Raw genomic sequence first — 25,303 nt, forward strand, 5'->3', positions numbered from 1 at the left:
GTTTCCTTCAATGGGAGTTGAAACACAGTAAGGTGGTGCTGTCCATTTGATCAATAGATCATTAAACCAACAAAAATACTACTATATTTTGTCTAACAATCAAAAATTCACAATGGAATGTAATAGTTTGTGACAGTCTTTTTGTTGTGCCTATCTGTGAGTCAGCATCACCGCTGTATGTCAATATATTTTGTCTCTTATTTTAATAAAATGGTAGCTCATAAATTTTTAATACCTGTAAATCTCTTATTTGTAACTTAAAACCCAATAATTTTAATCACTGGTTTTTAACACTAAAGAATTTTATTTCTCGGAACCTAATTTGATGAAGTTTTCCACCATCTTTTCTTTAATGTAACTGGAACAATATTTAAAGATAGGTAATTTAACATAATCCCCAATAATAATAAAAATAATAATAATAACTATCTCTACACTAAATGTCATTTATTATTATGTAAAAGTTATAAGAAAAATACATTAGCACACAAACAACATCTATTACATCAGAGTTGCTTCCTTAATGTGTACATTGCACAAATAATTTAAAATATATAGAAATACTACAATTTATGATAAAGTCTTCTTGGATGATCACCTGAGTGTTGGCATCATCATTTTGTCACAATGTTTCAATGACATTCTTACCCATTATCTTCAGGCAAAATGCATATGTAAAGGTATGGGTCATGTCTGAATAGGAAGAAGGGCTAGTCGAACTCAAGCAAATTATATAGTAATACAATTTTAATTAAGAGTTGTTGCTGGGCGGATATACTGGCATGTTTCTAGCACTCCTAATGTAAATTGTATAGATATGTTTAAATTTATTTTCTTATTTTATGTAAGAATTACATATTTCTGATGTTCTGAAACTCAGTAATGTCTAAATAAAATCCCTGTGTCTGTCATTTTACTCAAAATTTTGATATAGGAAAAATTCAGATACACTAAATTTTATAATATTTTAGAGCATGAAAGTGAAAATGGTGGCCTTTATGGTAACTTCCTATAAAGAAATAGTATACCTGAAAGTCTACCCTAACAAATAGGCCTCACTTTTTATGTTTAAGGGAACATCAAAAACTAAGTTGCACATTATTACTGCAAGCCAAGTAACTTTTATTGAATGCTGCATTACAATTCACAATGACACGGATACATAATGATATTTTTCAATGTAGTCACCAAGTTTCTCTAAACAATGGTTAGAACATTCTACCAAGTGCTCAATTCCTCAACAATTTAAATATGTTGCTTGTCCATGCAGCCATTTGAGAACCACTGTGTGAACATCCTAATCACTGGAAAATCTGCAGTTGCTGTGAATCAGTTTCTCAACTGTATGGACACTCTCATCTGTGGCCTGTCTTACTGATCAGCAGCCCTCATCAAATTGCTGGCACCATTTCACCATTGCAAGATACAACATTGCATGTGTTCTATACACTGCAAAATTTTTACGGTGAATCTGTGTGCTTTTTAGTCATTTTCCACGCAAGAGTCATAGTGCTCCATGTCACCATTGGCTGCAACTTGATTCCAAATATGCACAGCTTCTTCCTACATAGAATGTGTATTTCTGTTCAACTTATGGATATGTTTCTGGTGGCTAAACAGACCAATCCTGGCATAAAACATGTATCCACACAAATTGTATTGAATGGTTGGAGGAGGGCAGGGTTGTAACTGACAGAGCTTTCTTGCTTGTTGACTGACCTCCTCATGTCTGCAGCATTCTCCTTCAAACAAGCTGACAATGGTGGGTCTAGTGTTCCTCCTCAGTAAGGGGTCCACAGCACAATCTCTCCATGCTTGTATCTACATGCTAGTCATCTTCATGATGTGTTGCAGCTTGAGAGGGGCTTCATGAGGAGCTTGAGAGGGGCTTCATGAGGTCTGTTAACAGAACGGAATTCACCATAAAGTATTAGGTGGGGAAGTCTTGTATCACTCAGGTGATAAACATTGCCTAACCATTTCAGATGATGAGCAATGGTGGTTACCTCACTGCTATTTAAATGAGCTTCCTCAGCAACCAAAATGTGGGTTACATGGCCCTCCCACTTAACCCTCCATTACTCGCACGAAAATTAGCTACATCGTCACTTGAGCAGATGACTGGTGTCATCCACAAAGCAAGCAGTCATTTGTACACTTTGAACAGTCTTTATGACTGGTTTTATGATTTTTTAGTAAATATAAATATAATGAATTTAATAATGATGTAAATAAAATAGGAAGAAACTTCCACATGGGAAAAATATATCAAAAACAAAGATTCCAAGACTTACCAAGCGGGAAAGCTCCGGCAGACAGGCACAATGAACAAAACACACAAATACACACACAGAATTACTAGCTTTCGCAACCAATGGTTGCTTCTTCAGGAAGGAGAGGGAAAGACGAAAGGACGTGGGTTTTAAGGGAGAGGGTAAGGAGTCATTCCAATCCCGGGAGCGGAAAGACTTCCCTTAGGGATAAAAAAAAGGACAGGTGTACACTCGCACACACACACACACACACACACACACACACACACACACACACACACACACACACACACACACACACACACGCACACATATCCATCTGCACATACACAGACACAAGCAGACATATTTAGTCCTGGGAAGTTGTTAGTTGTGTTTTTCATATAATTTTGGAGTAATGTAAATTTTAAGGAGAGACTAATACTTATGAAGGCTGTATTCTAAAGTAGCTAATGGAAATTTATCCATTTGTTTGTGAATTCTTACATTCCATTGGTCACTAACAACAATGACATATGTTTTATTGTTATTTACTATAGTTATAAATCTGGCAAAGTTATGGTGTTTATTCTGAATTGTGGTTAAATAAACCAAAAATGCTACACTGTTCTTCTTATCTAAGTGAATTCTGAACAAGCTACCACAGAACTAAATGAAATATTATTTACTTAAAAAATAGATGAAATGATCATGGACATAACTGTTTGCTTGAAACTAACAGAAAAGGACAAGGAAATGAGAAATTGAGAAATTTTATTCATTTTGGACTTGGGGTTGATTGACACAAATGGGGAAAATCAGCTGCTTCCATTCTAATTAACAAATCTCTCAGCACTTACATAGAGGACTAGGCATTTTTATATGAAAGAACTGTCACTCATCAACACCATGTTTTATGGAATTGAAGTAGTTCTAATTAGAGCATATGCACCAAATGAAGATATGCCACATCAAATAGAGGTCTTTTCTGCCAGAAATTAGACCTAGTTAAAAAAAACAACAAGAAGCAGTAATAGAAAGAGATTTTAAGATAAGAGTGGACTCAAAAACAAATGATGCAGTAACAGGAAGATATGTAGAAAATGTCATTATTTACTTTGAATGTCATTTACTCTGGAGAAAAACATATAGAGTTCTGTGGCTAGTATAACTTGAGAATTCTGAATGCACTATTCATATAAATATGTTCACAGATATACATGGAAAAGACCCTCTGTACAGCAAAAATAATTAATTGATTACATCATTACTAGGCGAAGATCAAAAGTGGTAGTTTTGAGACTAGAGTAATGTGTGGAGCCAACTATGGATTTTATCACTGCTTGGTTATAATGAAGATGATATATCTGTTTAGGAGAAAACCATCAATGACTGGACATCTGGCTAACCAGAACAATAATGATAAGGTAGAGCTCTTCAAGCAATTCTGAATAAAGGGTTTCTTTAAATGAAGATTAGTGTGCAAGCTAAAAATGATACCAGAATATAATAATGTTGAAAGAGAATATGATGATATTAAACTAATTGGAAGGGAAAACTGCTATGGAGACATTGGGAACTTAAAATAACAATGTACAAAAACAGAATTCTCTATGGATGTCAGATGGACTTAAGAAGTTGATTTGGGAAAGGAGAATGTATATAAAAATGGGTGTCAATTAAATCACCTCAAGATAGACAAAATCACCAGACAATAAATCATAAGTTAAAAGAACAAGATGTAGAAACAGAAATGCATGAAAATTGAGAATACAATAAGTAGATCACAAACTACCTAAATGTGGAGGACAAATACAGCTATGAAAAAAACCACCAGTAAACAAAGTGGTAGACAGTTTAATTCTTTTAGCATAATGGGAAAAAGCATCATATAGACCTTATAATTGAAAATAGGCACACAAGAATGAAAAACTCACTGTTAAATGTGAATATTCAGAAACTGGCAATCAAGTAGGAACTTCCAAAGAGGACGCTAATTTACAAATATAAGACTAAGCTGAAGAAGCTGCAGACATGAGGGCAGAAACGTGAGTAAATACAGATCCAGATCAAGAAGATTGTTCAGAAGAGAAGAGTAATCTACAAGCGATGGATTGTAGTGTACCTGAAATAGATGGAGAAATGTATACAATCGAGATTTCAGTAGTTCCAAATTTATGCCCAGATGGAACATTAATAACAGCCTGGATGATGGAAAATAAAGTAGCGCGAAATTTTAGGAATAACATTGTGAATATTTTGGAAGGGTGGACACAACAAATAGTTATGTCTAAATAGAGGAAAACTGTTGAGAACAGAAAAGCATCCTTGAGAATATATTGGACTATGATGGAAGACAATGATGAGAAGCAAGCAAAAATAGATTATGTAGTAAACAGCAGGCTGAACAGCAGCTAGGAGAAGAAGAAACAGCATTAAAGAGAAGGAAATTACCCAGAAAATGGAAGACAATGGGCCACAACAAGAAAGTGAACAGAGAAAGAGCATGTCAAAGAAAGAAGAAGGAAGAGACAATGTGATGGGAAAGCTGAAGAGACACAGGACTTGAAACAATATGTGACATGTATGTCATGAAAGAAGAAATGGAACTTATTGTATAGTGTAACAATGAATGTTAAAAATATGAATAAAGACAGACTGCAAGCCATTGTATGCTGAGATGAGAGCCAAGCGACAGTGGTGTTTTTATTAAACTTCATGTGTGTGAATGACTGTGTTAATGTTGAGTGTTATTTACAAAGGGATGCTTAGGCACAGTTAGTTTTACCTCAGATTTACATCAAGAGAGCAACAGCAGATCCAGATATCCACCCTGCACAGGTGTGGAGCAGGCTGCTCAGCCAAGTCCAAATCTCAACACAGCTCAGGTGTGAAACACGTCTCCACACTGAACATAATAACTAAGTGTTGCGATTTCCAGGAAGACTAACTTGGCAACCAGCAGCAGAGCAGAAACATGACCTGCCAACAGCTGACTGCCAAAGAGGCCATAGACACTGATGCACAGGAAATGGTGCACACCTGCCACATCATGATGAACTACAAGTGGTATGGCAGCTATGTGTCCAATGAAAGTGTTTCACTGTGTGAGTGCAAATGTGGAAAAGGGTGTACTCCATGCATTGCGTTTTTGTTTTCTCTTTTTGTTTCAGTGAATGTATTCAAACTAAAAGACACAAGGTGATCAATAATATGGATGGTGTTTAAGATGGATCAATAAATGATAGAAGAGTAATACTTCATTATGTGCTTTAAGGTGTAACCTGTTATGTTGTTCTTTCTACATTGCAATGTTAAAAGAAAAAAATCAGAGGACAAGGAGTCATGTGGCCAGCACTGATGAGCCGAAACATTATGAACACTTGTTTTATTGTGTGTTGATCCAACTTTGGAATGCATTACAGCAGTGATTCTGCATGACCTGGATTGGGCAAGCCCTTAGTAGGCTTCAGGATGTATCTGGTAGCATGTGTCAATACACAGGTCATGCACTTCCTGTAAATTATGGGCTGGTGGTTTCTCAGTGCAGAGCTGACTCCTGATAAAACCACAGATTTCTTATTTTGGATTCATATCAGGCGAATTTGATGGCCAAGATATCAGTGTGAATTCACTTTCAAGCTCCCCAAATCACTTTAGTACAATTGTGGCCTTGTGACATGCACCATTACCCTTCCAGAAGATGCCATGGCCATCATGGAAGACATAACCCTCTAAGGGTGAATGTAGCTGCAATAATGCCCATGTGGGTCACAGCTATAATGATGACTTCAATTACTAACACTGGTCTCATGGAAGCCCATGTAAGTGTCCTTTCTAACGCTACTCTGCTCCCAACAGCCTCCAACGCTGGTGCAGCATATGTATTGAACTTATCTGGACGTGATCATCAATCTATTGTTAACAAGAAATACTAATTTTCTAACCAAGTGACACTTTTCAATGGTTTATGGTCAAGCCTCAATGATCTCAGGTGTACTGCAATCATAATTGACTTTATAGCTGGGTCAACACGACAAAACTAGAGGTTGTCTTCTGCAGAGCACCCTGTTCAACAAAGTATCCTGAATGTTGTGCTCCAAAACATTTATGCCTGCACCAGAATTGTAAAACATCATCAAAATGACCATAGGTTACAACCAACCTTTCTTTACAGACTGGGCAGATAGATCTCCAAGCTCTGCATTCTGTGATGAGGTGTGAATGTCCAACAACTTGTCACCTGCTCACCATTTCACCACCTTTCAAATATTTTTCATAGGTACTCATGACACCAGTGTGTGTAAAGCTGACGAGCTTCAATATAGGTCTCCAGGCACCAGGTCTGAACTTTTTTAAAGTCATTTACATTATCTGATTTCCCCCTCAGTGGCCCATACCATCACTCGAATGACTCTCCACTCTGTTCACGTACTTTTCTTATCACATCACATGACTACCAACACTACCAAGTTCCATTGAATCTCACAGTGGGCAGTGGTCGTAATGTTCTGGCTGATCAGTGTACATATATCTGTGTATGCTACCATAAATAGAGTACTATATGACATGTGAGTTGCCTCTAATATTACTTTGATGTGAAATGTTTGATGGGTAGTTTATTATAACCATACTAGTTATGTGGTTTTGTCTGATTTTATTACTTGCAAGTAACCTGTGCTTGTTGTGTTCCAAATTCTCTTCCTAAACATGAAAAAGAAGTCAATCATGGAATACGTGGCATCTTTGCCTTGCAGTTATCTTTGGTGGACACAGGAGTAGTAGTCAAGTGTCAGATAGCATGCCAAACAGGTTGCAGCTGAAGTGAAGAGTTAGATTTATTGATACAAGAATATCCTGAGTGTCAAATGGATAAGCACACAAATTATAAAAGGATGTTCATGGAACTATGTTTGGTTAGTTGCTCATGGTTCCCAAGATGGGCAGTTGTAGTTTTGTCATTGTCCTCTCATGTTTAATAACCAAGTCAGTACAGCATCAGATATTAGGCATAGTGTGTAAATGTATTCTTATCCTGTGAAAATTAACATATTTTGGTGTAGTGGATAGAGTGTTTACTTAAATGCTGTGTATGAAGTATTATTTATTTCCTTTTTTCTATCAATATGTCATGTGATTGATTACATATCTGCCAGGGATTTACTCTTCTCTGCACTTGGAGCATTGAAATATCAAAAGATCATGTCATTTTATCAGCTATAAAACATATTTTTTATTTATAGTAGGTCTATGTGAACACTTACTGCGATCAAAATACACAGCAAATGATGATCTTATTTGATCATTTGCACTGGGATGCAGCCGAAAAGTGAAAGGAGGTCCATTATTTCTTGAATAGTCATCAGCATCTGCTCCAAATATTTCTAGTATTTCTGTAGGAGAAGTATGCTCAGACAAAATAGCCTCATAATTTTCTAAAAGATGAGGAGCATTATCATTAACATCTTCAACAATTACTGTCAGTGTTGCTGTGGATGTCTTTGCAGGTACTCCATCATCTACTGCTAAAATATTCACCTGAAATACAAACATTTGAAGTAAGTAAAAGTAATCCTCTGATCCCAGATACATATATTACAAAATGCATTATTGGTGTGTAAAAGTCAAAGTAATCCCATAGTCAGGTAATGAGTGCTGGGGACTCCACTGGATGCAGTGGGAATAATATCAACAGTACTTGGAGCAGATAATACTGAGATTGCAAGCTGATAATAATCAAATGGGCCAATTCACTGGTCAAAGAAGAAACAATGAAATGACATGCAATGAAAAATTGAGGGAGTTTAACATTTTGCATTTCGTGGTTAAGGATTTCATCAGAATGAAGCAGAAGGTAGGATTGTGGAAGTATGGTAACAGTAAAATAAGAGAGATTAAAAAAAAAAAAGAAAAGAAACATAAGGAGGCATATGGACTATCATATATTCAAAACCATGTAACCTAGAAAACAGGAAAGAGCAGTTTGGCTGTGTTATTTTTAAACAAACCATCCAATCAGTCATCGTAATGAATATTTGGAAGCCTTGGATAATTTAAATCTAGATAGATGGATCATCCTCATTAATGTTAGTTCAGCATCTTTACCACGGTATCAACTCATCCAATGTTCATAGAAGAAATGAGAAAAGAAAGACTTGTTTAGGGAAAAAGAGCAAAATACTGAGTAGATATTCAAAGATAACAGGATGGAAAAGTTATTTTAATCATATGCAGAATTGTTGTCCTGGAATGGGAAATGCTAGACATGATACAATGAGAGTAAGTATTTAAGAAATGTAGGTGATGATTCAGAAATATCATAATTCCATAATAGCTGAAAGATGTGCAGTTCAGCAAGTGCTGCTTTGAGACTAGGCAAGTGCCCATCTAATCCAGATAATGATAGCTGTAGGAAACAGAGTATTACAGTCTGAATGGTAAACTACTGAAGCATTCATAACAAAGTGCCACAGTTTGAAGCACTCATTAAAAGCACTGAAGCTCATGAAAGCTGGTTGAAACCTGAAACTGCTAGCAGTGAGATTTTTGGGGAAAATTTAAGTGTTTATCAAAAGGTTAGGCAACTGGGAAGTGGATGTGGTGTATTTGTCACTGCAGACAAGAAACTCAAATCCAGCAAGATAGAAATTGAAGCTGCATGTGAGATCATTTGGTCAAGACTCAGTATCTGGGGTGGGCATAAAATGATAATTAGATCTTTCTATTGCACCAGACACATCTCCTGATGTAACTGAAAACTTTAGAGAAAACCCCAGCTCACGTGTGTGCAAGTTTTTCAGTCATACTATAAACATCAGTGGAGACTATAATCAGGCAACAATTTACTGGGAAAAATCACAATTTTGTTAGTGGTGGGTGTGATAAGCATCCTGTGAAACTTTCCTATATTATATCTTCTATGAAAACTACCTGTAACAGATACTAGCCCCACTCATGGTGGTCATATACTGGATCCATGGTAGCAAACAGACCTGACTTCTCTGAGAAAGTCTACAATGAAACTGGTATCAGTGGCCATGAAGACAGTCATGACAACAATTATTAACAATGTACAAAGGATAACTAAACAGGCAGAAACATTGTTACATTCCATCCTGGATTTTAAATTGTTTAAAACAAGCAGAAATATATACATGTTAGTAAACTAGATAAAAAATCATTAAACAATGGAAAATCCAGAATGGAATGTAACAGTATTATGAAAAGGAAAGTTGCTACTCGCCATGTAACAGAGATGCTGAGTCGCAAATAGGTCTAACAAAAAGACTCTTACAATTAAAGCTTTCGGCTGTTAAAGTCTTCGTCAACAACAACAACACACACACACATGCAACTCGCACACACAACTGCAGTCTCAGGCAACTGAAATCACAATGAAAGCATCAGCAGCAGTGCATGATAGGAGTGCCGACTGGGTGTGGGTAAGGGGGAGGCTGGGGTGGGGTGGGGGAGGCAGAGGTGGGGTGGGGGGGAGGGAGTAGCATAAAGGAGAGAAATAAAGAGATGGGTGTGATGGTGGAATGATGGCTGTGTAGTGCTGGAAAGGGAACAGGTAAGAGGTTGGATGGGTAAGTACAATGACCGATAAAGATTGAGGCCAGCCTCCTCCTTACCCCCACACAGCTGGCACTCCATCATGTGCTGATGCTGCTGCTTGCAGTGTGGTTTCAGTTGCTTGTGACTGCAGTTGAGTGTGCGAGTTCCGTTTGTGTGAGTCTGTGTGTATTTGTGTGTGTGTGTGTGTGTGTGTGTGTGTGTGTGTGTGTGTGTGTGTGTGTGTGTGTGTGTCGTCTATTGTTGACAAAGGCCTTAATGGCCAAAACCTTTAATTGTAAGAGTCTTTCTGTTGTGTCTATCTGTGACTCAGCATCTCCGCTAAATGGTGAGTAGCAACTTCCCTTTTGATAATACTGTAAAAAATCATTACTGTCATATCTCAATGTGGAACCAGAAAATTTCAGCACAGGGCAGGTGCATTAAGAGGAACTATGGCTCAAATTTGTAAGAATAGTTGACTATACACTGGATAGACATGTGCCCAGTAGAACTGTTCATAATAGGAAGGAACTTCCATGTTCTACAGTCACTGTAGAAAAAAAAAATCCAAAGAAACAGTGATTACTGCACAACAGGTGTTAAAAAAAGCATAGGGCTATAGATAGAGAGTTGCTGACTGAAACACATTTGGCTATCAAGGGAGCAATGCACAATTCCTTCAGTGACTACCACTGCAGAATACTTGCATGTGAACTTTCACAGAATCCAAAGAAATTCTGGTCATATGTAAAGGGCGTTAGTGGCACCAAAGTTAGTGTCCAGTCCCTAGTGAAAGAGACAGAAATTGAAATTGAGAGTGGCAAAGAAAAAGCTGAAATGTTTAACTCCATTTTCAAATATTCCTTGTCAAAGAAGAATCCTTGAGAATTGTCCCAATTTAACATGAATGAAATACACCCCTGGAAATTGAAATGAGAACACCGTAAATTCATTGTCCCAGGAAGGGGAAACTTTATTGACACATTCCTGGGGTCAGATACATCACATTATCACACTGACAGAACCACAGGCACATAGACACAGGCAACACAGCATGCACAACGTCGGCACTAGTACAGTGTATATCCACCTTTCGCAGCAATGCAGGCTGCTATTCTCCGATGGAGACGATCGTAGAGATGTTGGATGTAGTCCTGTGGAACGGCTTGCCATGCCATTTCCACCTGGCGCCTCAATTGGACCAGCGTTCGTGTTGGACGTGCAGACCGCGTGAGACGACGCTTCATCCAGTCCCAAACATGCTTAATGGGGGACAGATCCGGAGATCTTGCTGGCCAGGGTAGTTGACTTACACCTTCTAGAGCACGTTGGGTGGCACGGGATACATGCGGACGTGCATTGTCCTGTTGGAACAGCAAGTTCCCTTGCCGGTCTAGGAATGGTAGAACGATGGGTTCGATGACGGTTTGGATGTACCGTGCACTATTCAGTGTCCCCTCGACGATCACCAGAGGTGTACGGCCAGTGTAGGAGATCGCTCCCCACACCATGATGCCGGGTGATGGCCCTGTGTGCCTCGGTCGTACGCAGTCCTGATTGTGGCGCTCACCTGCACGGCGCCAAACACGCATACGACCATCATTGGCACCAAGGCAGAAGCGACTCTCATCGCTGAAGACGACACGTCTCCATTCGTCCCTCCATTCATGCCTGTCGCGACACCACTGGAGGCGGGCTGCACGATGTTCGGGCGTGAGCGGAAGACGGCCTAACAGTGTGCGGGACCGTAGCCCAGCTTCATGGAGACGGTTGCGAATGGTCCTCGCCGATACCCCAGGAGCAACAGTGTCCCTAATTTGCTGGGAAGTGATGGTGCGGTCCCCTACGGCACTGCGTAGGATCCTACGGTCTTGGCGTGCATCCGTGAGTCGCTGCAGTCCGGTCCCAGGTCGACGGGCACGTGCACCTTCCGCCGACCACTGGCGACAACATCGATGTACTGTGGAGACCTCACGCCCCACGTGTTGAGCAATTCGGCGGTACGTCCACCCGGCCTCCCGCATGCCCACTATACGCCCTCGCTCAAAGTCCGTCAACTGCACATACGGTTCACGTCCACGCTGTCGCGGCATGCTACCAGTGTTAAAGACTGCGATGGAGCTCCGTATGCCATGGAAAACTGGCTGACACTGACGGTGGCGGTGCACAAATGCTGCGCAGCTAGCGCCATTCGACGGCCAACACCGCGGTTCCTGGTGTGTCCGCTGTGCCGTGCGTGTGATCATTGCTTGTACAGCCCTCTTGCAGTGTCCGGAGCAAGTATGGTGGGTCTGACACACCGGTGTGAATGTGTTCTTTTTTCCATTTCCAGGAGTGTATGTATTACTGTCACTGGTTGTTGAGAAACAGCTGAAATCACTCAAATTGAACAAAGCTCCAGGCCCTTATGGAGTCCCTGTCAGATTCTATACTGAATTTGCAGCTGAGTTGGTCCTTCTTCTATTTATAACCTATCATAGATCCCTCAAACAAAAAACTGTGCCCAGATCTTGGAAAATAGCACAGGTCACGCCAGTCTACAAGAAGGGTAGTAGAAGTGAGCTACAAAACTACGGTCCAATATCATTGACATCAATTTGTTGTAGAATCTTAGAAAATATTTTGAACTCAAATGTAATGAGGTATAATGAACAGAATGACTTCCTCAGTGCCAATCAGTATGGATCTGGAAAACATCTATCATGTGAAACCCAACTTGCACTTTTCTCATGTGACATACCAAAAGCTTTGGATCAAGGCAACAAGGTAGATGCAGTATTTCTTGACTCAGTACCACACCTATGCTTAGTGTCAAAATTACAATCATGTGGGATGTTAAATGAAATTTATGACCGGACCGAGGACTTTTTGGTAGGGAGGACACAACATGTTATCTGGGATGGAGACCCATTGTCGGATGTTGAAGTAACTTTGGGTTTGTCCCAGAGAAGTGTGTTGGGACCCTTGGTGTTCATGTTGTATATTAGTGACCTTGCACAAAATATTATTAGTAAAACCAGGCTTTTTACAGAAGATGCAGTTACCTGTAATGAAGTACAATCAGAAAGAAGCTGCATAAATATCCTGTGAGATCTTGATGAGATTTTGAAGTGGTGCAGGGATTGGCTACTTGCTTAACATATTCAGAAATCTAAAATTCTGCACTTCACAAAATGAAGAAATGTAGTGCCCTGTGACTGTAATATCACTGATTCACTGTTGGAATCACCCAACTCATAAAGTACCTGGGTCTAACACTTTGTAGGAATGTGAAATTGAATGATCACATAGGTTCAGTACTCAGTAAAGCAGGTGGCAGACAGCAGTAGAATACTAGAGAATTGCAATTAATCTACAAGGGAAATTGTTTACACATCACTCGTGCAACTGCTTCTAGAATATTCCTGAAATGTGTAGGACCCCTATCAGATAGGAGAAACAGGGATATTGAAAGTATACAGACAAGTGCAGTGCGGATGGTCATAAGTTTGTTTAATCTGTGCGAGAGTGTCACAGAGATGCTGAAGGAACTGAGCTGGAAGACTATTGAAGATAGATGCTAACTATCCCCAGAAAGTCTATTAACAAAGTTTCAAGAACCAGGTTTAAATGATTACTCTAGGAATATCCTACAATCCTCAATGTATTGCTCACATAGGGATCGTGAGGATAGGATTAGCATAATTACTGTACAAACAGAAGAGTTCAAATAGTCATTCTTTCCACACTCCATGCATGACTGGAACAGGAAGAAACCCTATTAACTGTTACAGTGGGACATACCATCTGTCATGCACCTCACAGTGGTTTGCAGAGTATAGATGTAGATGGGTAGCATTTTGGAGATATAAACCATTACAACCATGCCCTGTGTTTGAGTACTGTTACACTGTTAGGTTTCTTCTGAAATCAGCCTGAAAGAAACACTTGAAGAAATTGAGAGGTATGAAGCTAATTTCACTGTCATCTAATTTAATCTTTATGAATGTGTTACTAAGAAGAAATTAACCTCATATATTTCATTCAAATGAAAAAGCTAATCCATAAGATTAAACATTTCCAAAATACATTTCATGTCATGGTCACAAAGGTTAGATAATAGAGATTAAAAAGCATGTTACGTATTTACAGTGGTATGAAGCACCCTCTTCTATTCTTGGAAGGTATGCATGGAATTCCAAGCCTGTGATGCATAATTGAATGCATTTTTAAAGTACAGCAACTACTTGAATTGTATGATAGTGGCATGTTTTGGATTACCGTGAAATGTGCAGAATATATCCTTCATCAATCAGTCTTAATTATAATTAATAGAAGATGCTAATTTATTTCAATAGCTCAACATTCTCCCAAAAGCACACTCTGATTCATGCCACGGCAGAAAAAAATAGCAATGAAATCCTGTTTCATGATGTAATTGTAAAACTGTTTCCCAGTAACTTGAGTATCTGGTACTACTTAGCACTAAATCTATTCTGTGAATCAAGTAAATGCATTACACTACAAATATCTTTATAGTTTTGTACACAGCTTTCTGCATTTCTGATGTTGGACTATACCTATCAGGAGTTGAATCACACACACCTATCTATAGTGGGTACCACATCAGAGGGCAACCTCATTCTGAATCACTCTGCACTTTCACTACCATCACCACCACCACCACCACCACCACCACCACTACCACCAGTCAAAGACATTTAGTGCCCTTTTGGGTCCCTTATGTTAATAAAAATCTGATACATTACTGCAGACTACATAATTTTCATACTTCAATGATCATGTACTGCAAGTGAATGAACCGGATCAGGTCTGTAGTCTCACTTTGTAAAACTTGGCCAAGCAAAAGGCCCCCACCCCTCTGCCTGCCCCTTGCTGAGACCACATTTATTCTGACCCTTCTGACTTCACTTTCTCTCTGCAGAGCCAGCTTTCCGATGTGAAGCACACTGTAGTGGCATATGACAAACCTTTTGCCCCTGATGACTGAGTGGTATGACATGTCATTGACTTCATGAGACATTAAAAGGATTGAGACACTACTCTAATTCAAGACTAGTCAAAGACTGGGTTCAGACGTGCACATTTCAGACAACAGCATCACTGATATGATCAATAGGACTGAATAAAGGTTACCTTAGGACCACACAAGTACCTCATGCCTATGGTCAGTTCTTCAAACATTCTGACAAATGTTGGGTGCATGTAGTAATGCACTTTCATGCTGAAAATATGGGTTATATGTTGAGTGCCACAGGTAAACATATGTATGTATGCAATTGGACAGTAGATGCATGAATCATATAGGTGTACAATTACACACAGGCAAAACCATAATGGGATGTAACAATATTATGAAAAGGATAGTTGCTACTCACCATACAACATGGATGCTGAGTGCAGATAGGCACAACAAAAAGACTGTCAGAAAGTGAGCTTTGGCCAACAAGGCCTCTCATTAGAAATAGACAGAACAGAGAAGACAGACAGACAGACACACACACACACACACACACACACACACACACACACACACGACCACAGACTCTGGTTGCTCAGGCCAGGACTAGTTGACGTGAGAATACTTTTATCACTTGGTTGAATGGTTTTCTATTGGATAGTGGGATGTGTCTTCTCATGTTTCTCAAACTACCTTTCCATTAGTGGGTACTACAGCTCAGTCAAGGAGCCAGTTTTTGATGATCTTATGCTTCTGCTAAATTCTGTTCCTTGTGACATGTAATGAAAAGAGATACACATGACAACAGTAGCTTTTGAATGCCATTGCAGTGTGGTGGTTATGATGGTATGGCTGCTCACTAGTTGTTGTAGTCATAAAATATTGATTTGGTAAGATACTCTGTTTTATTTCTTCATACCACCTACTAAAGGTCTTACAAATCATGTAATTTGTGATTGATGGTCATATAGCCTTTAGGTCCAAAATTTGCTTTCAAATACAGCCCTACTTCGTTCAAGATCAGTGGTAGATTTGATCCTTCTTTTCAGTGCGTCTTCCAAATTTCTAATGGTTCACAATCTCTAGATCTCACGAGAGTCCACAACTGAATAAATCACTGGAACCTGTAGAGGGAGATAACTTTTATTGATTGGTCTTCCATGCTCATACTTGTGTGCCTTCTTACACTCTGCAGCATGGAAGTATGTTATGTTCCACAAAAACATTTAACCATAAATTTAAAAAATGTTTTCTTTTGCAATTCACAAGCTCATTTCAGTTCCTCAGTTGGTAGAAAGAAGCTCCAGATCTTTTCTTTTCAATGAACTGTCTTTAGAGTCACATTAGATTTCTGAGGGCCTTTCCTTATTAAATGTCTTGGCCATCATAGTTACTCTGGTTATCTCTCTCTCTAGTAATTTTTCATCCCTGCCATTGTCTTTCTCTGGCTGGAGACACTCCAGTCTTCTTCTTGCATGTGGGATGGCTTCTGATGGTACAGTTTGGCAAATAAAAGTGACAGATGATATCAGTCCTTGTACAGGCCACTGCTGTGAGTACCAGAGAGCATTCCATGTGGTATCATGGCCTTTATTTGGGTGCTTGAAGTATAACATATTCAGTCTTTATGAGAGAAGGAAAGTTGTTACTCACCATATAGCAGAGATGCTGAGCCATGATAGGTACAATAAAAAGTTTCACACAATCATAGCTTTCGGCCATTAAGGCCTTTGTCAGCAGTAGACACACATACACACACGCACACACACACACTCACACAAGCGCAACTTGCACACACATCTGCAGTCTCTGAGAGATTAAACTACACTGCTAGCTGCAGCACCAGTGCATGATGGGAGTGGCGACTGGATGGTGGTAAGGAGCAGGCTGGGGCAGGGAGGGGGAGATGCAGTATGGTGGGAGAGGTGGACAGTCAAGTGTTGCAGTTCAGACGGAGAGCAGGAGAGAAGGTGCAGAGGGGGGAGGGGGTGAGTAGTGGAAAGGAGGGAAATAAAAGAAATGAAAAGAGTGGGTGTGGCAGTGAAATGACGGCTGTGTAGTGCTGGAATGGGAACAGGGAGGGGGCTGGATGGGGGAGGACAGTGACTAACAAAGGTTGAGGTCAGGAGGGTTATGGGAACATAGGATGTATTGCAGGGAAAGTTCCCACCTGAGAAATTCAGAAAAGCTGGTGTTGGTGGGAAGGATCCATATGGCACAGGCTGTGAAACAGTCATTGAGATGAGGGGTATCATGTTTGGCAGCATGTTCAGCTACATAGTGATCCACTTGTTTTTTGGGTACAGTTTGTCGGTGGCCGTTCATGCGGACCGACAGCTTGTTCGTTGTTATGCATACACATAATGCAGCACAATGGTGTTAGACTGCGGTTGTACTGTGGAGAAAATGGCATCAGCGGAAGCATTGATAGTGCTTATTTTTACTCGGCATCTGTTATAGAACCAGCGAGACAAGTATCATCACAGCTGATTCATTTGGACAAATTACCTGAATAATTGGCAGCAATATTACAAACTGTAAGTACAGAATACATTTTCTTAATCTCTTTTTTATGTCATTCTCTTAAAACGATAAGCGAAAATAAAGTTGAAATATCATAGCTGACAAACATATGAAAACCGTGTGTTGTTATGTGAGACAAAGTTTTCAAATCTGTCACATCTGGGCAGCTTCATTTCAAGCTCTACTACAGTTCCGTACTGTCTGATAAGTCCCTTGTATAGATCACTCGATTTATATTGTATGTTACTCATCAGCACTCACGAATCCTTCTAGGTCAGTGGCAGTGGAGTGGAGAAAATGTGCATTTCATATATCAGCAGAAAATTCTGGCAATGTTTGTATTGACTTCCGAAAAAATGCTCCAATTACAGGTGATTATTCCAAAAGAACATTCAATTAATCGTCGTGGTCGGGAAAAGCATTTGTCGAAATATTCTTTTCCTGGATCTAAAACCCATCGACTGTAAGAACTAGTAAAAAGCCTCAACAGTGGATATGCCTGATCTCCACTGAACACAATAGACCAACACTCCTGAAGTCTTTAGTTGTGGAGAGTCTGGCAGTACATTAAGTCCCCATTCTTGCATCAAGCGAAATACACTAGAAGAATGAAATCTACCACCTTCTCTTTCCTTCGCATATCAGCCAAGATCTATTGCAATGAATTTCCTGTGAGGATCTGCAACTGCTTGTGGGATTATTGAATGAAAATGTTTTGTAGTTACAAACATTTTTCGAGCTTTTTAAACAAATGTGTTTTCTATCAACATCACTGACTGCATTTGGAAAATTCTGTATGTTATATAAATCATTTACAGTATTTAGACAATCATCCTCAGAAGGCACTCATGTGTCATGGCTGGAGGCAATCCCACAACACTTTGGCAGTTGACTCCACAATTTTTACAATAGGTATGAATCCTACTGTGAATGCAGAGCCATGTGTCAAAAGCTTGTGGTTTCTAGGAACCTGTAACAATTCTCGTTTCACCAGCTGTCGATGACCCTTAAAAATTACGCTACGTCACTGAAAAATCTGTAGTTACTTGTGTAACGTACTAGATAAGGAAGTTACGCACAGTACCAATAAGGCAACATACTCTCCTCTTTGCGTGCTATCATTCGTCAAAATCTTGTTTCAATCTCACAAATCGTTTATGAGATACAAGGGTGTAATGAATATTTCATTCTCACTTTATTGTCTGGACGCGTGAGCGGAAAGGAGTACGCTACGTACAATCAATTTTCTCAAGAACGGAGGAGTTGCAGTTCCCATCTCAAGTGTAAAGAACAGTTCAATATATTAACTATATTTGATACATAGCAATATATCATCTAACGTTCACCAAACGAAAATTCATAGCTACCTATAGTTTTGATTGCAAAATATTCGATTTTCTTGCAAGAGCTTGCTTAATTTTGAAATGTCATAATAACTCTGACGATTAACGAAATGATAAGCAGTTCGTCATGAGGCTGATGAATAACAGCGTGAGACATGTGACAGTCAATTTTTGTTGTTGAATAGGTTCTTGATAATGGTTTGAGAAAGATTGCAGATCACTGGGCTTGTGCGTTTGCCGTCCACGCCGTCAAGCCATTCTCCCTACTGCCACCCCACTCCCTGGTCGCAATCAAGATCCATAGAAAAATGATGGGCAGTAAGCCTTCTGTTCCGCTATTAGTTGACGCTATGACGTCATTAAGGACCAGCGCGGGGCCTGCGAAAAAGACAGACTGCGGTGCGTATGTCATGAAGGTTGACGTGCGCTCGCTCGCTCAACTCAGCAAACGAACTACGTTTCTGCACGTGTTAACTCGTTACTAGGTTTGTACGTACAAATGAGAATTGCATCTTCTACTGGAATTCGCTATTATAGTCTTGCTGTATTAGTCCTGCAATAATAGGAAGTCCATATGCCTACTTATAATATCTTATGGCTGCACTGGGTTACAATAAAATTAAAGTCATGCCAAAGTATTTATCAGTTGCATAAGGCACCATTTCCTGCATGAAATAAACTAGCCATTATACCATTTATAAGGATTATTGATATTAAATTAAATTTTGTTGTAGTACTGTTCACCTGTAAGACTTCATAATATCAGATTCCAGTAGAAGATGCAATTCTCGTTAGTACGTACACGCCCAGCCATGAGTTAACAGATTTAGAAGCGCACTTTTGTCGGCTGAGCTGAGCGAGCGAGCGAGTTCAGGGGTACCTTCGTGACGTATTCACCATGGCCTGTCTTTCTCGTGGGCCTCGGGACCGGTGTCTGCTTCGCGAGCAGCGATATGTCATGTGGGTGGTGCATTTATGCGATGTATTGGAGTATGTTTTCGTTTCTGGTAGAAAAAAAAGAAATATAAATTGCTATTCCGCTATTGTTAGAGTGTTACTGCTACATTCTGTAACTTGTCCAGCTTTTAAACAGATAATGATGATTTTTAAAAAGTTCAAGCACGTATCGAATCGAAACCTGAAAAAAGAAAGGCAAAGTATAGTCTGTTTTTGGGATTTTCTGTCAAAGTAAACAGTCGAAATGGGATTGCAATTTGTTAAACTGTCTCTGTGAAAAGTGTTATCGAGCGTAAAAGATCTACATAACACTCATTTTCATTTTATATCTCTCACGTGTTTAAATGAACTTCAGCTTACAGGTGTGCACTATCGTTTCCACTCAAGAAATTGTAGCTGCAAGTACCAGGTGATCAAAAAGTATAAATTTGAAAACTGAATAAATCATGGAATAATGTAGATAGAGAGTTACAAATTGAAACAGATGGGGTTTTATTAAAAACTAAAAAATACAAAAGTTCAAAAACTGTCTGGCAGATGGCTCTTCATCTGATCAAAATAACAATAATTAGCATAACAAAGTAAGACAAAGCAAAGATGATGTTCTTTACAGGAAATGCTCAATATGTCCACCATCATTCCTCAACAATAGCTGTAGTCGAGGAATAATGTTGTGAACAGCACTGTAAAGCATGTCCGGAGTTGTGGTGAGGCATTGGCGTCGGATGTTGTCTTTCAACATCCTTAGAGATGTCGGTCGATCACGATACACTTACGACTTCAGGAAAGCCCAAAGCCAATAATCGCACGGACTGAGGTCTGGAGACCTGGGAGGCCAAGCATGACGAAAGTGGCGGCTGAGCACACGATCGTCACCAAACGACGCGCGCAAGAGATCTTTCACGCGTCTAGCAATATGGGGTGGAGCGCCATCTTGCATTAACATCGTACGTTCCAGCAGGTGTTTATCACCCAGGCTGGGGATGATGTGATTCTGTAACATATCGGCGTACCTCTCACCCGTCATGGTAGCAGTTACAAAACCAGAATCACGCATTTCCTCGAAGAAAAAAGGCCCGATAACGGTAGATGTGGTAAATCCAACCCATACCGTGACTTTCTCGTCGTGCAATGGAGTTTCCACGACAGTTCTAGGATTTTCGGTAGCCCAAATTCTGCAGTTGTGGGCGTTGACAGACCCTCGGAGCGTGAAATGAGCTTCGTCGGTCCACAACATATTACTCAACCAATCGTCATATTGCGCCATATTTTGAAACGCCCACACCGCAAATGCTCTCCGCTTCACAAAATCGCCAGGTAAAAGTTCATAATGCCGACGGAGTTTGTACGGATAGCATCGGAGGGTACGCCTCAGTGCCAACCAAATAGTAGTGTATGGAATGCCGGTGCGACGTGCGACTGCACGAGCGCTGACTTTCCCGTGCATAGACGAACCGGCTACAGTCTCCATTTCTTCCAGAACTGCCTCAGCAGCATTACGCCTTGTGCTCGATCGTCCACTACGGGGTCTATCGTCTAAACAACCCGTGGCTTCGAACTTCGAAATGATTCTCGCCACACCTGCATTTGTCAACGGACTTTTACCCGTTCGAATCCCCTTCCTATGACGATAGGATCGTAACGCTGAAGTAGCACATTCCCCATTCTGATAATACAGCTTTACTAAAAAGCGCCATTTCAGGTAACGTCAACAAGCTGCGACTGCTGGCGCATCTGAGTCTCTCTCTCTTTTTTTTTTTTCCTTTATTGATTTTCAACTCCTCCCCAAGAGGGCGGGCTGGCAGCAGCTTAGTACGCTGCTCTGCAGCCTACAGACTTTTTTTAAGAAAAGGAAAAAGAAAGAAACAAGGAAAAAAGGCGATAAAACGATGACTTAAAGTGTAAAAGGGCGTAAAAATGCAAAAGGGGTTGGCAATGTCGATAAAATACACAGGAATCAGACAAGTAACATAGTAGACACACAATTAAAAAACATGGCGACAGTCTGGTTTCTGTTCGCAAGAAATAAAAAACAAAAAAAAATCACACCCAGCGACAGTATGATGGCTGTTCGCTACACTTCCCTAAAGACACACCATGGAACACTCACTGGAAAAAACACACTGTAAAACACTGCACGAAAATGGTGGCACAAATATGACACTCCTGAGCCAAAGGCAGATGGGGGGGGGGGACCTGGAGGAGGGGGAAAACAAGGAGGGAGGAGAGAAGAAAATGAAAGGGGGAGAACCAAGAAGAGAGAGGACTCATAAGGGGGGAGAGGGGCAGGGCAGACGCGAGAGGGAATAAGAAGAGGCAGAGGAGGGAAATGCAAAAGGACTTGGGGGAGAGAAGGGGGCAGAGAGAGGGGAGGTGGGGAAAAAAGAGGATGGAAGGGGGGAGAGGGAGCCCAGGGAAAGGACAGAGGAAAGGAGGGGGAGTGAGGATCAGAGTTGATAGGAGGAATAAATGGAGGGAGAGAGGGCATCATCTGTAGAACGCATCTGAATTAGATAATGCAACTAAACCATCCTTCAAAACACCTGAGTGGTAACTTAAAGAGTGTAAGGTTGATACTGCAGGTAGAGGATAACTGAGTTTTTTCCAAAGAAAATTGTAAGCTTTCTGCGAAACGTCACCAACTCACAAATGTGCACTTTGACAAACAGAACCTGTTTTAATGTCTGTAACAAATTTCTGACTTGACTGGGTTAAAATATTTTGCCTAGTATTCGATTAGTCTCTTTAATGCCCCTTAACCTAGGGTTAAGACAGGGTAATGTATTATCCACGCTACTCTTCAACATAGTGTTGGAGAGAGTGATGCGAAGTGTGGAGACTGATAACTGATGTGGTACTCTGTTGAACCGTATGCGTCAAAATCTAGCTTCTGCCGATGATGTGTGTATACTGTCTAGAAGTTTGAAAGAAATGGAAGAAGGATTTGGCAGAATGGAAAAGGGGGCAGAACAGTTGGGTCTTAAACAACACAAAAACACAGTATCTTTTTGCTTCCAGGAAAAATGCTGTTGTTAAAGAGAAATAAATTAAGTTGAACAGAAGCAATTATGAGAGATGTGAGAAGTTCCAATAACTGAGAATGCTGGTTACAGAGGATAGCAGAGTAAGAGAAGAAATAAAATCTAGGATTACTGCAGGAATTAGAGCCTACTGGGCCCTGATCAAGATCCTTCAGTCACATAGCCTGAGTAGAAAATCGAAGGTGACTATATATCGAACAGTCATAAGACTGGTGGTAATGTATGGCTCAGAAACATGGACAATGACTGTAGCAGAAGAAGAGCTCTTGAGATGGGAGAGGAAAATATTAAGAAAGATTTTTGGAGGCGTGTATGACATGGGGCAATGGAGGATAAGGAGAAACAAGGAATTGGAAGAACTGTATAGAAATCCTGACTTGGTGACTGAAATAAAGTGTAACAGATTGAGATGGCTGGGCCATGTAGAGCGAATGTCGGAAAATCAAGCTGTCAAGAACGTTTACACAGGAAATCCAGGTGGCAAAATAAGCAAAGGGAGGCCCCAGAAACGATGGCTGGAGGATGTGGAAAATGATTTGAGAAAGATTGGAGTCAGGAGATGGAGGAAACGAGCAGAAAATCGTCAGGGTTGGGCTGTGATCATCAGAGAGGTTAACGCCCTACATGGGCTGTAGCGCCGAAAAGTAAGTAAGTAATGCCGCTATAAAGGTCTGTAAATGAGATTTGTATGAATCATTACAAACAAATTCATATCTACATTTACATTTATCAGCATTCATCTCCTGTGATAGAAGCTTTTCTAAAGTCTCTAAAGCCTCTATGTTTCTTCTATGGCTCTCACATCTGTCGAAACATTCCTTCTGCTGCATGTGATGTGCCATTACAGGTGCTACTACTACAAGGCAAATTACACGATAGAAATGAATTACTTTTAAGCATTTGTTTCTGTGGCAGATTTAGCAAGTCTCTGACATAATCAGTTTCTTTGAAATGATGACAGCATATTATAGCAATGAGGTTTTCTGTAAGCTATAGGTCTCTTTGGTCGCCAATTGCTTGTTTAATTAGACAATACGTCTCAGCATTCTGTGGCGATAGCTGCTGCAAGGTGAGTTTGTGCAAATGATACTGTGTTTTGGCAAACACAATTAAACCTGGCAACAAGAGAAATGTAGCTGTTACTCGTTAATGATAATGCTTCTTCGAATGAGAAAAGGTTAACAATTTACACAAAAAGAAATCGCCAATTCTGTTGAAGTTTTGGTTGACTCCCCGTAACCCGTTGTATTTTTAACACTGAACAATTGGAATCGAAACTTCCCAAAGGGTTTCGTTCCTGTTCCTCATCTGAGCAATATTAAAATAATGACTCCGCCAGGCGAAATGACGTGCACATGCCAGACGCTGGTTACTCATCTACGGTTTGCCAAACTGACAACGCGTGATTCGAGAACAGAATAGGTATTATTCAGAAAAGTAAACAATTAATGCACTGTCACCAGCTGAGGATAAAGGGTGCGACAGGAAACCGGAAGCTAGCCAGGTATGCCCTTTCGGGGAAGAGTTCACATCGTTTAAAAAAAAACATTGTTATGAATGTAGGCCTGCCTCGTCAGCAATACATTTCAGTAAATTAAATATATTATAGCCCCAGACACTTCCAGGACACTCATATTTTCCGAAAAATACCCACTGCATGCTTCATTTGTCTGGCCTGTTGTGTAATCAGTTTATCGATGATGATACCGTGTATGTAACCATTCATATGCTTTTTTTTCACTTTGCGTCAATTAAAACATTGTCATTAATTGGGTTTCTCGATTGTTTCTAAATTACTGTGAGAACATGATGTCTGCGCGCATGTAGTGTAAAGTATTTTATTACGCCATATCCAAGTAATCACAGTGAAACTCATATACTTCGGATCTTGGACGCCTTGTAGCAGGAGCACAAAGGAAACTGATACATCTATGGAACTTCCTCTTTTCGAATTTTTGTAACTGATCGTACAGAAATGCCAAAAAAGGCAGCACCTTGTTTCACTGTATATTTAAATTTCCAGCCGTGCTTTTTGATCATATGACTTTTATAACATTACTTCCCATTTCACTAGCAATAAACTGTCTATCCCTTCTTGGAATTTGAAGACATTATGGAAGCAGAAGATATAATCCCAGTGGCTAATGGCTATCATTCACTGAATTGCGCATTGATCTTGGAAAAAAAAAAGAAAAAACGAAACAAAGCAGCGAACGTATATACACATAAATAAATGAAAAATATAATGAAGTAATAAAAAGAGATCTAGAGCATAAATGGCGAAACACGAAACACTACTTACGGACAAAGTTCAGTAATCAGGCAATATTTTTCGAACGGCCAACAGTACCACAGCCTATAGGCGGTTATCCTGAGGGACCATATCGCAGAAGTGCCTTTCCCCTCCACCCTCGACCCCTCTCCACCACTCCCACAGTGTTCGCACGGCTGCAACCATCACGCCACGCGACCTGGCGTAGGCGCGTTTCGCGTCACCATAGCGTCGCGTCCCAATGTGCGCGGTCCCACTTCAGCGTGTTGAGTTACAGCCTTCCGTAACGCCTTCACAAAAGAAGACGAAGTAAATATTCCAAAATTCGAATCAAGAACATCTGCCAATATGAGTAACGTAGAAGCAGGTATCCTCGTTTCACAACTTAAATCACTTAA

The 25,303-nt window shown here is 40.2% G+C and overlaps 1 protein-coding gene across 1 annotated transcript in view; it reads right to left on the reverse strand.

The window, feature by feature from the left end:
- Positions 1–25,303, reverse strand: part of LOC126278799 (neural-cadherin-like) — a 232,353-nt gene that overhangs the window by 92,871 nt on the left and 114,179 nt on the right. The window contains exon 10 of the mRNA XM_049979072.1: positions 7,517–7,790. Within this exon, the coding sequence (XP_049835029.1) occupies positions 7,517–7,790 (274 nt within the window). The remainder of the gene's footprint in view (positions 1–7,516; positions 7,791–25,303) is intronic.

This window comes from Schistocerca gregaria, chromosome 6 (genome assembly GCF_023897955.1).
Source record: "Schistocerca gregaria isolate iqSchGreg1 chromosome 6, iqSchGreg1.2, whole genome shotgun sequence".
Lineage (NCBI taxonomy): Eukaryota > Metazoa > Arthropoda > Insecta > Orthoptera > Acrididae > Schistocerca > Schistocerca gregaria.